Source organism: Gymnodraco acuticeps, unplaced genomic scaffold (genome assembly GCF_902827175.1).
Source record: "Gymnodraco acuticeps unplaced genomic scaffold, fGymAcu1.1, whole genome shotgun sequence".
In the NCBI taxonomy this organism is placed as follows: Eukaryota; Metazoa; Chordata; class Actinopteri; order Perciformes; family Bathydraconidae; genus Gymnodraco; species Gymnodraco acuticeps.
In genome coordinates, this window is record NW_022991753.1 from 245,445 (window position 1) to 261,597 (window position 16,153).

At 42.0% G+C, this 16,153-nt stretch overlaps 1 protein-coding gene across 10 annotated transcripts in view; it reads left to right on the plus strand.

Moving 5' to 3' along the window:
- Nucleotides 1-16,153, plus strand: part of magi1b (membrane associated guanylate kinase, WW and PDZ domain containing 1b) — a 143,313-nt gene that overhangs the window by 99,227 nt on the left and 27,933 nt on the right. For 6 of the 10 annotated variants that reach the window (XR_004567338.1, XR_004567334.1, XR_004567335.1 and 3 more), the window contains exons 5-13: nucleotides 1,426-1,648; nucleotides 2,849-2,931; nucleotides 3,745-3,780; nucleotides 7,354-7,411; nucleotides 8,242-8,372; nucleotides 9,512-9,631; nucleotides 11,467-11,652; nucleotides 11,892-12,548; nucleotides 13,429-13,470. Coding sequence is in view for 1 of the 10 variants with exons in the window: in XM_034199211.1 (XP_034055102.1) it covers nucleotides 1,426-1,648; nucleotides 2,849-2,931; nucleotides 3,745-3,780; nucleotides 7,354-7,411; nucleotides 8,242-8,372; nucleotides 9,512-9,631; nucleotides 11,467-11,652; nucleotides 11,892-12,548 (1,494 nt within the window). In the remaining 9 variants the exon portion in view is untranslated. The remainder of the gene's footprint in view (nucleotides 1-1,425; nucleotides 1,649-2,848; nucleotides 2,932-3,744; nucleotides 3,781-7,353; nucleotides 7,412-8,241; nucleotides 8,373-9,511; nucleotides 9,632-11,466; nucleotides 11,653-11,891; nucleotides 12,549-13,428; nucleotides 13,471-16,153) is intronic. The other 4 variants (XR_004567342.1, XM_034199211.1, XR_004567337.1 and 1 more) reach the window with 3 other exon arrangements.

Sequence of the window (16,153 nt, forward strand, 5' to 3'; positions counted from 1 at the left end):
GGCTGCTTGCAGAGCTGTCCAGAAGCACCCTGAGAACATGCTGTGTTCTGTTTATTTGGGAGTATAACACTAGAATGTGATCCTGCTCTCTGCAGCTCCGCTAGGAAGAAGAAAAAACAACAGTATAGTTGCGACGGATAAAGTGGGAGGGGATGTAAGTAGAGACAAGGTAGCAGGAAATTAAAAGGAAGGAGGGAGTGGCTGGGGAGGGGGACATGTGGGCAGGTCTGAAAAAGGATTGGACAGTGAGGGAAGGGAAGGAAGGCAGGACTCTGTTTTGTTGAGGAGGATAAGCTCAGAAAAATGAAGAAGTAGGAGAAAGAGGACAACAAGAGTGGAGAGGGAGCGGCCGAGAGAGAAAGAGAGGGCTTTAAAGTGGTGAGGGGCTATAGCATACAAGAGCTTCTTTCATTGGTGAGTAAGTGGTCTCTGGGTTTGACTACATCTGCCTGTATCCATGCATCCAAAAGTGTAAAATAGTGCCCTCTGGCTGCAAGAAGTGGAGGCCAGAAGGCTGAGCAACCTCCATGGATGCATGTATTCTTAGTGTAGTATGTTAGAGTAAGAGATTTTATTCCATGATTCAAAATGTTTGAAAGCATGATGCTGAAATCAATGCTGTTTTGTCTCTGTTAGCATTGAATTTGAATGATATCTTATTATCTCCTCTTGTGTGTTAGTAGGTCAGTAGGCATTTTAAGGAGGGTATCTCAGCTCTAGAGCTGTCTCTGCCATGTGTTTTTGAGAAGGTGGGACCTAAAGTTGTTTATTCACCGTCTGTGATTGTGCGAGCTCTGAGGGTGCCAACCAGTCAAGTGTGAGTGTGAAAATGAGATAACGGGAAACTAGGTGATAGCACTTCACAGGCCATGCTTTTAGGTGTTAACTGCCCACTCAGCAGTCTTTAACTGAAGTTAATGTCTCTATTGCTGTGGGAAGTGTAACACAATAGTAGGATTTCAGTCAAAACTAGCAGTGAAAGCTTTGGAATTTCCTTGGACCAACACTTGTGGGAAGATACAGCTTTTCTAACAAATCTTCAAAAGGATACTCATATACATTTGGACTGCTTAGGTAAATAGGACATATGTCATGAAAGAAAACAATGACAGGTAAACATTTGTCCTAACTTTTTCTTTCCTTCTTTTCCAAACATGTTGTTTTAAAATATGTTACAGTCTGTCATGTTAGCGTAACTTTCTAAAAACCTGTGCTGTATCTAGTGGTGTGATGCTCTTTAGAAATGGCAATTATCTCACACAGGGCAAAGTTTTGAAAGGCATTATGTGTTAGATTTAGTTTCTAAGACTCCTCTTGTTGCATTGAGTTGTTCCCACTGCTACTTTCTGATTCTGAAAGTGTTTTTTTTTTTGCACCAAAAACGTATCTTAACACCAATCCATGTGCTTCCCTGAATCCTTTTAGGAGATTCTAGTGAATTAGACGAGATTCCTCACTCAGTGCGCCCCTACGTCCCCCGGAGTGACCCGCCCTACGTTGGGAGAACCCCCTCACCATCGGCCACCACGGAGAACACTCAGCAGTCCAACTCTAACCAGAGCCATCCTCCCCCGGAGGACCCTCTGGGGACTCTGCCTGACAACTGGGAGATGGCCTACACCGAGAACGGAGAGGTCTACTATATAGAGTGAGTTCACACTCGTAACGCAGCGTGGCTCTGATCACTGCTTCACTTCCTGAAAGTGCCAAAGAGATGACGTATAACATTTAGTTTTGCATGCATATGTACATACACTGTGCAATTGAGATTGAAAATTAATTGAAAATTAATGTCTTTATATTTTGTAGTGTAAATGCACTATGTTATAGTAAAATGTGCACATTTTAACTATAACTTCCTATGTTTGAATAAAACTCTTATTTTAATTACCTTATCTTTTTTATTGCACACTCTAACTTTGCTTTCTTATGTTTGTATACATATTGTAAATGTTATTGTATTCAATTGTTCTAAAACGTTTGACTTATTTCATTCTAAAATGGGGAAACTGGGATAAATAATATAGTCTGTTTCTGGTTATACATATAAAGCCAATACGTAAACATTTTCAATAAAAAACAAATGGTTCTGCAGATCAGAAAGTTCAGACATAAACTACCAGAGTTCCACTTTGCTATCGGACATCAAGTCGTTAAACACATTCCTCAGGCTTTCATACAATAACTCGGTCTTTAAATGATGATGCTTTGGATACTTTGAAAGCTTTATATCCATCACAAACAACGTAATGGAGCATAAATCAACATGCTATTCAGTTCTTCAGCATGCAGCCACTACATCTAGGAATATAGTTCAACTGGAGTAAGAACATGGGAAATAAAGTCTGCAATTTAGGACTTTGAGGGGTTGAATTCAACCCAGATCCTAATGCTTTTAAAAATACTCACTACATGAGTTACGTCTGTAATAAGTGGTGTGACCTTGTGACCTTCATTTATAATGGAATCATTTTGTGCCTTTCGCTCAGCAGCTTCTGTCCTTCAAAAAGCGTCTGTCTGTCATTAGAGTGGAAGAGCTGTTCCTCAATCAGACCATACTAGATGTGTTGTGCTGTGGACCAAATAGTTATGAAGGAACCAATGTATCAATAACAGATCTGATTCCTCATTTCAACATCTCTTGACATGTATAACTTGACTAGATAGTCCTGCCCCTCAGTTCATAAGACTCCAGCAAATCTTCATCTTAAATGATGCACTATAATATTAAATCCTGTCAACTTCTAAGACATCTGCCTTGCTACATACCAGATGTAAATGTATAGCGTTTTTCCATTATTTCTATCCCCATAAGGTAATTGTATTTGTGTGTGTTTTCTCTGTTTAGCCACAATACAAAGACCACCTCCTGGATAGACCCTCGGTGCATGGACAAGCCTCAGAAACCCCTGGAAGAATGTGAAGACGATGGTACGTTCATGTTTGAGCCTTATTTCCCTATACCATTTGATATGTTTATGTAAAATCCTCTGCTTATGCATTACACTTAAACAGGCTTTAAGGTATTCCTTGATTTATACACTTTTCTTCTAATTTAGTTCTGTCAGATGTAAAATATATAGGTTTCTCTCATTCTGTTGTTTTATTATTAAGGGACATTTTGAGAAAAACACCTAAACACATTTACATTCATGATTAAATAAGGAAACTTCTATTTACACATATGTCCAATCAATTAGATGTTTTTTTAGTAGATTCTAACATGGGTTAGAAAACAACATTATTGTCCTATTTCACAATGCTGTGACAGATGTTTACAGCAGCGCAGTAGTTCCCCCAGCAGCCTTTAGGTGTCAGTGTTGGGTCACAGAAGATGGCGAGCAGTCATTGGGTGTCACTGCTCTGCTCCTTCGTTCAGCTGTTCGTCAGAGCAAGATGCCCCACAGCTTCATAGGAATTAAATGCATCATCCACATCATGTAGCTCCAATACGTAATGCCCTCCTTGCTCAGAGATATTTAACACAGATGCTTTAAGCCACAAAAACATGCATGCAAACAGAGAGTACAACTATTTGTTAACAATGAGATCATGTTTCTTCCCCCTCAAAAGGCAAACGTTCACACACAGATCCGTTTTGGGGATTGTGTTTATCACGAGGCTCTGGCTGTGATTATCTCTCAGATGTATTTGACTGACTCACAGATGTGCACCTTTCCCCCCCCCTTCTCTTTTCATTTAACAACCCTCCTGTGCTGCTGGTCTGTCCGTCCCTCCGAGCAGAAGGGGTCCACACAGAGGAGCTGGACAATGACTTAGGTAAGAACTTCTCTCATCTTAACACCACCCAATCTGCAATTCAAATTGTATCTCAATTTAGAAATGGATTCACACATTTACATAATGACATGCCCAACATCACCACCAGTGGCTCATGAAGTCTTACTCCACAGTTGGAGAGAGATGACTCTAATCATCCAGAAATGACACATTATGCCACACTGACAGAGATATGACCTTTACCAAAGCCTAACCCTTTGCTTTTTAATACATTAAAAAAGCAGACTTAATACAATAAAAAAAAACTCAAGTCTAAAATCAAAATAAACAGCCTTGAGCACAACTGTCAACATGCCATCAGCAATCCAGACACACTTACACTTCTGCAGATTCGTCATGTCACACAAAAGAGACAAGGGCTGATCCGAGGAAGATTGTTGTAATGATGATTTGCTAATGGGTGTCTGTCCGAGTCAGGCGGCAACAGGCCTTTGTTCCCTGAAGCCCATCAGAACACTAACTAACCTATCAGACACGGCCGTGCGGCTTCTTGTGCAGATAATGGTGTCTGCAGACTGCCTGCTCCGTTATGAACGGGTAATGGAAGACATCATTCCATCAGGAGCAACTCAGTAATGGTGGTAGCAGACCTTTGTGGTTGAAACATTGAAATACAGGGATCAAATCTATAAATATCTTTCATATTATTCTTTTGTGTTTTTGTAGAATTTGAGGGGTTGCAAAGACTGGTAAAGAGCAAAATAAATGCAGTCCATCTACCATCTGTTGCCAGGGTCAGGGACATATTAAGGAACCCTGTTTAAGTATCGTAGTATATTTTTTATTGAAGTAGTAAAGCTAATTTAATCAATATTATCTAAGTACTTTCAGTATTTTTCTAGCTCTTATTTCTGAATGGCAGGTGTTTCAGCAAACAACAACAAAAACAAGTCAGGGACAGAACATTTTGACGATGCACGTGATGGTGAAGCGGCCGTGTGCAGAGCGTCTTGTTAGCAGCTCCCGTAGATAAGCGTCTTAAACAGCTGCCATGTTACAACCATCAGATCAGCCCTCCACTGGATGACTAGTTCAATAATTATTGATCAGCACAATCCAATACGAGTGGGCAAAGGAATGCAATTAACCTCAGTTCTCTGAGGAGAGGCAGATCTTATGAAGGAAGGGCAGACACACATGAAAGGCACACACACACACATGCATAAATACTCACACACAGTGCCCGTGTACTACATGCTTACTCCAGAGAAATCAATCTCAGCACAGTATCAAGAGAATGAGATGCGAATAGTTAGACTTGTAATTCATCATGCTTGACTACCCGCTGAATTGACAATATGTTCTGGAAGGTGGGATGAGGAAAGAGGGAGGCAGTGTGAGAGGAAAACCCTGCGTAATGACTGACAGACATTTCTCACTCCTGGTCTTTCTCATTTGTGTTTACACTCACTGTAATGTACGAAATCGTTACGATGGTTGCTGCATATGTCCTCTCTCTGCCAGGCTTTCTCTGTGACACACACACTCCCTCACTCACCACGCACACACACAAACAAACGCAGGAGCTCCTCCAGGAGCGGAACTAGTGCAGTGTGAAATCAAGTGGGTGATTAAAATGTTGCGCGAGGCCATGCAGGACCGCATTCCATTTAACGTTCCAGTTCAAAAATCAGAATGATAATTCACCGTGCTCTCTTTGGAGGTTCACCCTGTAACCAACAGCAACGCTTTAACCTTGCATTCATTTCATCGCTGCATGTGCTTTCTGTGTTAGAAAAGGAATTAAGCAGGTTGAGAAAATATGAAGTTAGAGTAACTCAAATTGCTTCCAAACATCATATTGACGACTCTTGATTGCAGATTTGTCTCATTTTTATTATTATAAGTTCTATAATGTTCTTTAATAAACAAGAACCATGCATAAAATATAATCTCAAAAAGAAGAGACATGATTTAAACCAGATTTAGCTATCAATTTATTTCAATCTGCTGTCCCTGGGCATTAACATACACATAACACATTTCTTAACCTCTATTACATTAACAATTATACAGACAGATCAACATATAAACACCAGCAAGTTCAACGGTGTATGACTGATATGTGTATGTCTCTTAATGTCCACTATGTTTGTATATGTACATGTATGCGGAACTGCAGGACGGAGTCCAGAACAAATTTCCTTACGGGGACAATAAAGTATATCGTATCGTATCGTAAATTGACAAGCCTGGTGTAACAAACTGCAATCTTTAGGGTCATGTACATACGATTTAAACATTTCCTTTTTTTCTTTTTTTTTTGCATCTGCTGTTGACTCCACTCCAACGAAGGGCCCTCCTCATTAGAGAGCAGAGGGAGGCTCTCCATGTTGGATGATTGTAATTACCAACTACTCGCACACAGGGCAGCGCTTAATTGGCTGCGGGAAACGATATGTAAAACTGAGCTGATCACGGGAGGGGGATATTGGACAATCTGTGTTTGTAGCCAATTAGAAGCCTCTGACATTATCTGTGTGGAGGCCGGCCAATAATCAACGCTGCTGTAATCTTATGTTTCTGTCGGAGATAACGGCATTACTGTAGAAATACAGTGAACCATCGGGCAATTACAGGCTGTTGAAGTGGGGCCCAGTCATATCCATTTATTTTCCTAATCAGCGCTGATTACCATGAATTTCACAAAAAAAATCCTCCATGCGAGATTGTTTCACTGTGAGTAAGCAGCTGCGTTCAATGCGACCTCCTCAAATGAAGATGTTTTTCAGAGGAGTGAAGGTGCAGCACAAAGCGTGACTCTCACAATCTTTATCAGACAGAAAACACAGCCACACTTCCACTTTGTCCAGCCAAGGACAGTCTTATTTTCACTAATATAGACATCAAATGAATCGGATATGTGCTTCTTTGTTAGACTGTCAAAAAGAAAAGTGAATGTTATGATGCTAAAAAAATATTCTATTGATTTCACACCTTAGCAGCACATTACCAGACTCAAGCCTTTTAAAAATATATTTTGTAGATTCAAGATTCAAGATATATTATTGTCATATACACATATAACAGGCAGTTGCTATGACATTCTTACCTTCAGCTCTCCACACCTAAATATTACGAAACTATACAAACATATAAGATAAAAACTATCATACAAGAAAAAGATAAATAAAACATCATACCATGGTTTCAAAGCCTTGATTATTCCAAGTCCTGCTCCCCCCCAGTATCCCCTCCTTCTTCCACCTGTTTCTCCTTCTTTGCTCTTTCTTTCCTGTCCTCTCTCTGACTCCAACACCACTCCTTTCTCCCACCTCCTCTCATCTCTCCATCCCTCCTTTCTATCCTCCCATCCTTTGCCCGAGAGGGTCTTGCTCTGCTCTTATCTGATGTGTGGAAATGTCACCATTGTGAGGGGACGAGGAGGAGTGGTGGTGGGGGGGGGGCGGCGTGAGCGTCAGCCTGACAGCCTGTGTAGCTGTTGAGTGACTCCTGCCCTGGAGGCACAATGGAGAGGCAAAAGGTCTCCAGTGGCATCTTCACAGTGTTCCTTGTTTAATCCGTCTCCAACTCTTTCTATTTTTGTTTTAGAACTTCCACCAGGATGGGAGAAAATCGACGATCCAGTGTATGGGGTCTACTATGTTGAGTAAGTGACATACAGTATGTAAAGGCACACTCAGATACAAATACACACGCTGCACATAAAGGAACAATAAGAAACAACCATTTATCATTTTTTATATTAACAAAAGAGAATCTAGATCACACTGTAAATAGGAGCCTCTCTAATGTATGTACAGTCCTGCTGTCACAGCCAGATTGCGCTGCAGCTATTTTGGTCTTTTTGTGTACTGGAAAATGTAGGCCATTTTGTTTGTGTCATTATCATTTGGGAAAACATGCGGTGAATGTGTGCATATGTGTGTGTGCGCATCTCATCTCGTATGATGCCCCTGGGCCTCAGCATTAATACGAATATGTTTCATGCATTTTTCGATGTTTTTCAAAGCAGCACCTGCCAAGGTTGTGGCATTTCAATATCCCCTCCTCCCTTCCTTTCCTTTTTCTATCGGCAATATATATTTTCCAGTATAAATTACTCACCGTTCCCTTTATGTGCTGTACAATGCAGCTGCATTCAGCTGTAATGTCTCGGGGCTAGTTTGTGATGTCAAGATGTTTGTAGCTTCGCCTGTAAATTAAGCCATCATGAAAATGGGGTTTATTTGATGTGATTTGCGAACGTGATTGTGTCAGAGAGGATTACTGTGTGCGTATTGATGGATGCATGTGTATTGTGCCACTGTGTATTAATCAAAGCTTATCCATCTCTCTCCTCTATTACCTTATCCTCTCCTCTGTGTCTGTTCTCCCTCCACTTTCCTACTGAAACCTACCTTTTTCTGATTTCCCCTAACTTTATTTCTTACTTTTCAACCCCCAATTTACGCTTTCCTTTTTCCCACCGTCCCAAAGTCATATCAACAGGAAGACCCAGTATGAGAATCCCATGTTGGAGGCTAAGAGGCGCAGGCAGCTGGAGCAGCAGCCTCAGCAGCCTCAGCCCCAAAGCCAGCAGCCACCTGAAGGTGAGCGCTACATCCGAGGTTCGTTCACAAGCCCCCACCAAGGGCGTCATTTCCTTTCTTTCTATTCATGTGTGTGACTGACTTGTCTGCGTACGTCTCTCTATATATGTGTGAGATTGTGTTCTTTACTGCAACTACTGCTACTGTGTTTCTTAATGTCGCCTGCTACTGCCTTATGATTTGCTAAGTGCCCTTCCATAAAGGCATAACTATTATTTGCGGCTGTACCGCTCAGCCTCTTTTTGAAGTTAATTTCAGTTTTCTGGGTTGCTATCGGACACTTGTTGTCGGTAATAACTTAAAAGCTTTGTGGGTGAAGACAGGTAAGTTTTTCTTCAACTGAAAGTGATAAGGAGAGCCTCTTACCTGATTTGTGTCACCTAAGTGCTACCAGTAATAATGGTGACGCTTTAGCTCGCACAGCTGCCAAAACACTTCTAATAGGTAACCCCAGGTTGCACCTATTTCTAGACGTATACCATATGCATTCACAGGACCCCCCGCAGAGAGATTAATTGTAAATGCGGGCTGACCCACATCGTAACTCCAGCTTCAGCTCAGTCAGCAGAAATCATTCGATTCGACTCGATTACCTGTGGATTTTTCCCAAGTCTGAAAGCTCTCTTCAAAAAGGCTCAATACCTTCAAGCTGAGTTTAACCAGTTTGTTTCCGCTTCTGCATTGATTCTATCTCACTGTTAAGAATGTTAATGAAGGTTGCAGGCTGATCTGTGCCTTGATGTCGTAGCAAGGTGATTAATGAAAGATGGCAGCCCTTATAAGGGAATGAATTGCTCCATTTTCACAGATCTTTATTTGTATTCAATAGGAAGATGTGAAACCTTTTTTAAAGCTGCATGAAGTTATAAAGCGACCTGTTGAACCTGACGTTATATCTTGGTAGTTTTTATTTTTGTTACTACTTCCCTTCCCCTGTTGTCCTGTGGGGAAGGTTTCTTTTTAGACGCATACCAGGAAATATATCCAACCCACAGAGAACTATTCTTCCTCTGGCATCATAGAAAGAAAAATTGGCTATTTCCTCGAACACGCAGCGCAGAAGGACATGTCGTCCAGCCCCAGTTTCTCCCATAAGTAGGGCGGCTGTGCACCTGTCTTGACCCCATCTAGAGAACATGTGCCTCTTGCTTTTGCAGAATGGATCGAGGACTCGGCGTTGGCAGGGGCCCCGCTGGCCAACTACGCTGCCAACCACCAGGAGACCTACAGGGACCCCCAAACAGGACCACCAATGCCCAACGCTGTGGGACAAAAGCGTAAGTTCCCTTTTATGTAAAGTTTGAAAATTCTATAAAACGGGACTACTCAATAGTTTTTCCTAATGCCCAGCTTATTTCCATTTGTTATATTAAAATGTAACCCTTACATTATAGTTTTTCTTTTTTCCTGAACCAGCGCTTAAGGCTGTATTTGAGTTATTATAAAGTTGTGGATAGGCTATTAAGCTGCTCTTTGTATACATTTCATCATATATTCTTAATGAGTAGATTACAATTCTACTCATCTATACATTGGACTCGAAGCAGTGTTTGTATTTTCTTAGCCAAACTCTGCGAAGCACCGTTTAATTGTATATACACCCCCCCCCCCTCCCCCCCCCGTGTTTACTGTGGCCTCCCGTTGCTTCTTATGGATCCTCTGTTCTGTTATGTTGCTTTTCCTGCATCAAATAATAGGCCTGAATCCACCCACCCTTTAGCGCTACACACACCTACAGTGTCTAGCCGTTACTGTGTGTTTCCTTCTCCTGGTTGCCAGCTCCCTTTATACCAGCCTCCCACCAGCAGCTTGTCTAATTAGCCCAGCCAAGGCATCCCTCTTACTCCTTTGCTGCTCAGTGGGACGTCTTTTCTCTCATCAATCTCTTTACATTATAGCTCAAATTCTCAGTCTAGCTGTATCTTCTTTTTTGTCTCCCGCCCCTTTCTGCTTTGGTTGAATTGTTGGCTTAGTTCATCTTTGTGTCTTTCTATCTCACCCTTTCTCTCCCTCCCCCTTTGCCAACCTAGGCCTTGACACTCCTCCTGAGAACAGGCGTCATTTGAAATCTCTTCATCAAACTCCCTTTATCCTCCTTCCTAGTCTCTCTCTTTCTCTCTGTGTCTCTCGTGGATAAAGTCGCCATCTATGTTCACTGTTTTGTTACATCCTTCCTGTCCTGAAAAAAGGTCTTTTCATAGTCCCTGCACACATAAAAACACACGCAGCACAAAATCCTCACAAACTCAAGGACAAAAACTGACTCCAAGGGTAATACATTTTTCATTGAATGCATAAACTAAGTCACACTAACCAAATGTGGCGCTTCTGGTCAACAAGCACACGTTCCTCTGTTGATCCCTTCTCTGCACTGTTCGCTCGCTTATATGCTTTCCTTCCACTGTGCTTGTATCTCCATATTCATGTACCGTATGAAGCTTGTTAAGAACAGACCATTTATAAATGATTAGCACTCTGACAATTTCTTTTTTTAACTGTTGTTCCCCGTTGCGCACATTCTATGACAGTAAATGTGACGGATGAATATCTCACTGGAGCTTTTGATTTGGACTGATTTCATCTCATATCTTTCTTTTCATATCCTTAATGCCAGATAATGAGGTAGAAAAAGCAAGAAGAAAGAGGATGACTGAGTAATTGGCTACAGACTTTACTCATGGCTTAAGAGCGCTGTGAAATGTGTTTCCATGGATATTGCTTTTTTTAATGAAACCCTTGCAACCAATCAAATTGAATGGTGGAGATATCTTGTTGGCAAGAGCCATTCACTATAGCACAACCTCATACAAATGCTGTTATCATGTGACCTTCATCCATTAAGAGTGTCACAAGACATTTGATTTCTGTACAAAAATGTTGTGCCTCTCAATTACACCTTTTTATACACAACCACAATTTAAAACGGGTAAAGGGACTGCCTACAAGGGAACTAGGAGAAACATTTACTTGCCAAATTGCCAGATACAGAAGCTCAGATTCAGTGTATCCCCTAATGGAAAATAGTTATAACATTGTTGGCAATGTAAAAACCAGGTTTGGCTTTTCCATCAGTGCATCTGAAAGATTGAAATGTATCTGTCTGTGTGTCCAGGAGGGAAGCCTTTCTTTACTCGGAACCGATCCGAGCTGAATGGGACTTTCATCAACACCAAGCTGAAAAAGAGTCGCCGGGGGTTCGGCTTCACCGTGGTCGGAGGCGACGAGCCGGACGAGTTCCTGCAGATCAAGAGCCTAGTTTTAGATGGACCTGCCGCCCTGGATGGCAAAATGGAGACAGGTTGGTTTACTTTATATATTAGGTTTTGGAATAGGGCTGCGACTAACGATCGTTTTATTGTTGATTCCCAATTATTTGATGAATCGATTGATCCATTAAACCGTTGTCAGTCCAAAACATAAATATATATATATTCTGTTTCATGTATATCAACCATATATTCCAAGCAAAAAAAAAAGCTTTTCCAAATGAATTCCTTTCATACAAATGATAACTTCTCCCTCTTCTCCTCCTCCCAGGCGATGTGATAGTGAGTGTCAACGACATCTGTGTGCTCGGCTACACCCACGCTCAAGTTGTGAAGATCTTCCAGTCCATCCCTATCGGCTCCATGGTGAACTTGGAGCTGTGCCGCGGCTACCCGCTGCCCTTTGACCCCGATGACCCCAACACTAGCCTGGTCACCTCAGTGGCCATTCTCGACAACAAAGACCCCATCATCGTCAACGGTCAGGAGGCCTTAAACAGCTACGACTCGCCGTCCAGCCACGGCAGTCAGAACAACAACGGCTCGACAAACGGAGGGGCGCCCCACAACGGCCTCCCCCGACCCTACAGCCCCTCCGCGGACGTGGCCTCCGATACCTCTTCCCATCAAGGCTACCCCAACGACGTGGTCACCCTGGCCTCCTCCATCGCCACGCAACCAGAACTCATCACTGTACACATGGAGAAAGGAGACAAGGGCTTCGGCTTCACCATCGCCGACAGTCCAGGAGGCGGAGGGCAGAGGGTGAAGCAGATCGTGGATTACCCGCGCTGCCGTGGCCTCAAGGAGGGCGACATCATCGTGGAGGTCAACAAGAGAAACGTGCAGACCATGTCTCACAACCAGGTGGTGGACATGCTCAGCAAGTGTCCCAAAGGCAGCGAGGTCAGCATGCTGGTGCAGAGAGGTGAGTGGTCCCCTACTTTTTGCATGCTTATTGTCTCTGGGAATATTGAAACTGAAGAGAGCAGATGGAGATGAGGAAGATACGGTGGTTTCTGATTTATGCACCCATATGTTGAGGTATTGCCAAACAAAACAACAAAAATGTCCCATGAATCTGCTCAATGTGAATAAAAAAATAATAGGCTTCTGCCTTACAGGCTGTCCCGGCTCACAGAGAGCTCTTTTATTGACACACATATTTATTTATTCATGTAACTAGAGGTTGGAAGCAAAGAAGAGATCGCAGAGAAGCCAAGATAGAATGATAATTATTACGATATGGGAGGAGGAAAGGAGCCACAGAGGAAGTTGAAATAACATTTTAAGGATGTGGCTGAAAGGGAAGAAGAAAAGAGAGTGAGGTGTTTTCACTTGACAGTCAGAACATCATAGCTGTCTTGAAATGGAAAGTTAAAAGGGGAGATGAATGAAAGATGATAAGAAGGGTAAACACTGGAGAGAGGTTTAGATTGTGGTTTCTGGCCAGAGTCTGAATATTCATTTTTTTACTCCTCTCCCATAGTCATTCCAAACATGAGTATCTACTGAACTTCGTCTTCTTATTCTTCTCTTTTAGTACTCCCAAGTTATAGAGCTGTCTGGCTTGGTTTAAGATTAAGTCATTGTGCTGTTAACAAACATTTCCAGCGTTAGTTGGTCAATGTCGCAAAATCAGTCATGTGCAAAAGTCAAAAATCAGTCATTCAACACGTGGCACCCAATCTTTGTTGCGCTCCCTGATTGATGAATCACAGAAGCACTGAATGGAAACAAAGCAACTGTAAATGGAGGATAAAACTGAAATGATTGAATTTTGGTATTTTCCCTCCAATTCCCCTCAGACTCGCAGACCTCCAGAGCCCTAAGCGGACGGTTCCAGACAAGTAATTGGTCTATTTTCTCTGTCAGACTGTCCATAGCTTGCTATGGGGCTTATTAATTCAAGTAACTAAAAGGTTTTTGTGTTTCTGTGTTCACACACGCAGTTTATCTCCTCTGTAGGGTTAAGTGCTCAGACATTTTGAGCCAAATTTGTGAGAAGAATGGCAGCCAAGTCTCATTGTAGTCTCACATGGAGTCCCTGTCTTTCGCTCCACACGTGTGACTTAGTCTTAATTTGTATCTCCGTAGCTTTCTCCATGTTGTCACTCTCTCTTTGTCTCGCTCTTTTACACACACCTACAGTGCAAACACACACAGACCAAACTGTTCCACTCCAGCTCACTGGATTTAGCTAATGAGAAGCATTTCTTCATCCCGCTAGTGTACACAAGCCCATAAAATGTTACAGCATCATTCCGGCAGGGGCTTAATGGACTGTTAATAAAACAAAAGGCAGTTTAGCCGGGTTTAAGTAAGCGCAGTGACAGATATGACAGGAGTGGCACTGAGCTGAAAGACAAAGATATGATGATGATGATAATGCATATGAGGCATTTTAGATGAACTAGCCTTCCTAAATGTCTTTTATGGATGGTTTTGTCCTACTTGGGATTCAAAACAAAGAAGGCCAGTTAGCAGAGACACACAGAAACAAATGTGAAAGCTAATCCAAGATATAGCGTCTAGAAGCGGGACCTGCCCTTCTGCCAACAATGCAGATTAATAATATAAAACATAAGTCTGCTCATTGCACTTCTCCCATTTAAACATTTATAACAAGTACAAACGATACAAAGATGCTTCCTGAAAATGAAACAGTCAGTAATTAGAGAGCCAGATTGGAGTAGTGCAGTGTGCCAACCACTTATTTTTCCCACACTATGTTTTGGTATCAAACTGTCTTTTGGAACCAGCCGGAAATGTGTTTGTAGCACGTTAAGTATAAAAAGCTGGCAAATCCTAAAAAAAATCTTTATTTTGCGCTTTTGTCAGAACTCGATTCGTTGTAGATAGAGAATGAACAACATTATATTTGTAATATGACTGTACAGTCAGGCATATATACCTTTTTTAGTATTGATTCATCTATTTCTTTCTCTCAATTGATTGATTGCTTTGCCTATAAATGTCAGAAATAAAGTGAAACATAGCGAATCAATATTCTGTTTACAATAATATAATGTAATGAAATATCACATTTATCACACGGGGAAGCTGGGACTAGAGAACTATTGATATGTGTACTTAAATGACTAGTTGATCATCACATTGCTAGAAACTGTACCTTCTGACAATGGAAAGCTTGTAGATTAATTCTCACCTAGATCTGATTTGCCACTATACTAGACCATATATAGACCATATGTGGCATTACAAATATAAAATAAAGTATATTTATATTTGTTGTAAATTAGTCAAAGAAAAAGATCAAATACCTTTGCTCCATAAAAGCCTCATGGACATATCGCCCTGAGCGTATCTCTTTGTTGTTCTTCCTCCCACTGAATTCCCACACCTCCGAATGTGCACATGTTGAATGATGAATCTGTTTAAATGTATTTTTCATATGTCAACGTGCCACCCATCATTCATATGTCACATGTGTCTGACATAAATACACACACAGTGGCACTCATTAGAACATACACTGAGCTTCTGGATACTGTGCCTTAATTACTCTCCAGCTCTCTCTCTCTCTTCCTCGCCTCGCTCCACCAGTAGCATCGAGGCACACTGGCCTCTAATTGGGGTCCTGATGTCAGCTTTGCTTATCATACACATACATCTTTTTTTCTCTCCTGTGCTCTGTTTTATTCTCACTCTCCTTCCTTCCATCTATCAAGAGTCTTCTTCCATGGTCCAACCCTGCTTGTGCATGTAGGCACACACACACACACACTTACACACACGCGCACACAGACACACACGCACAAACAGACACACATGCAGACCCACACACACACACCCACACACACAAACACACAAACAGACACACATTCAGTGTCAGTTTCAAACGCGAACAGACGTGCATCCAATTTAAGAATTCGAGGCAGAATGAGTCTGGCGCAGTCTTAATTGGTGGAGAACCGCCCCTCCTCCCAACCTCCATCCCCACGTTTTCTGTTTCCATTCCCCTCCTGTCAGTGTTTGGATTCTCACCCGCTCGCCCACGCTCTGATGGGAGCCGATCCCTACGGACGCGCTCAAAGATACACACTTGTTAACGCTGCCTCGCACAACAGTGGGCCTCCTCTCCCACTGCCCTATTCACCGTGATGAGCATGTGTACAAGTTGGTGTGAAAATGTGAGCATGTGTATTTCTGCCACACCAGTAACCGTCTGCCTGGGGAAACCTGCAAATCATTGATCTCATTATGAAAACTTGGCAATGTGAAACTCTTTTGAGGGCGTTAGCTTTCATGTTCTCCGCCTAAGAAAGCAACAGTAGCTGTAAATGACCTTTTTTGCATACGAAGAAAGATCCACCCACAGGCCAGATTGTCAGGTTATGAGACTTTGACAGGGTTTCACGGCTTACCCACAAAAGCCTCAGAGGTTTTGAAGACATTTGGTGCACAGATAAACTGCACACAGGCATGATTTATTACTTCAATCAGGTCGGTGTTTCGTGATACACTGTTCTTTCATTTGTCTAATTACACTGCTCTAATGGGCTCATTTCC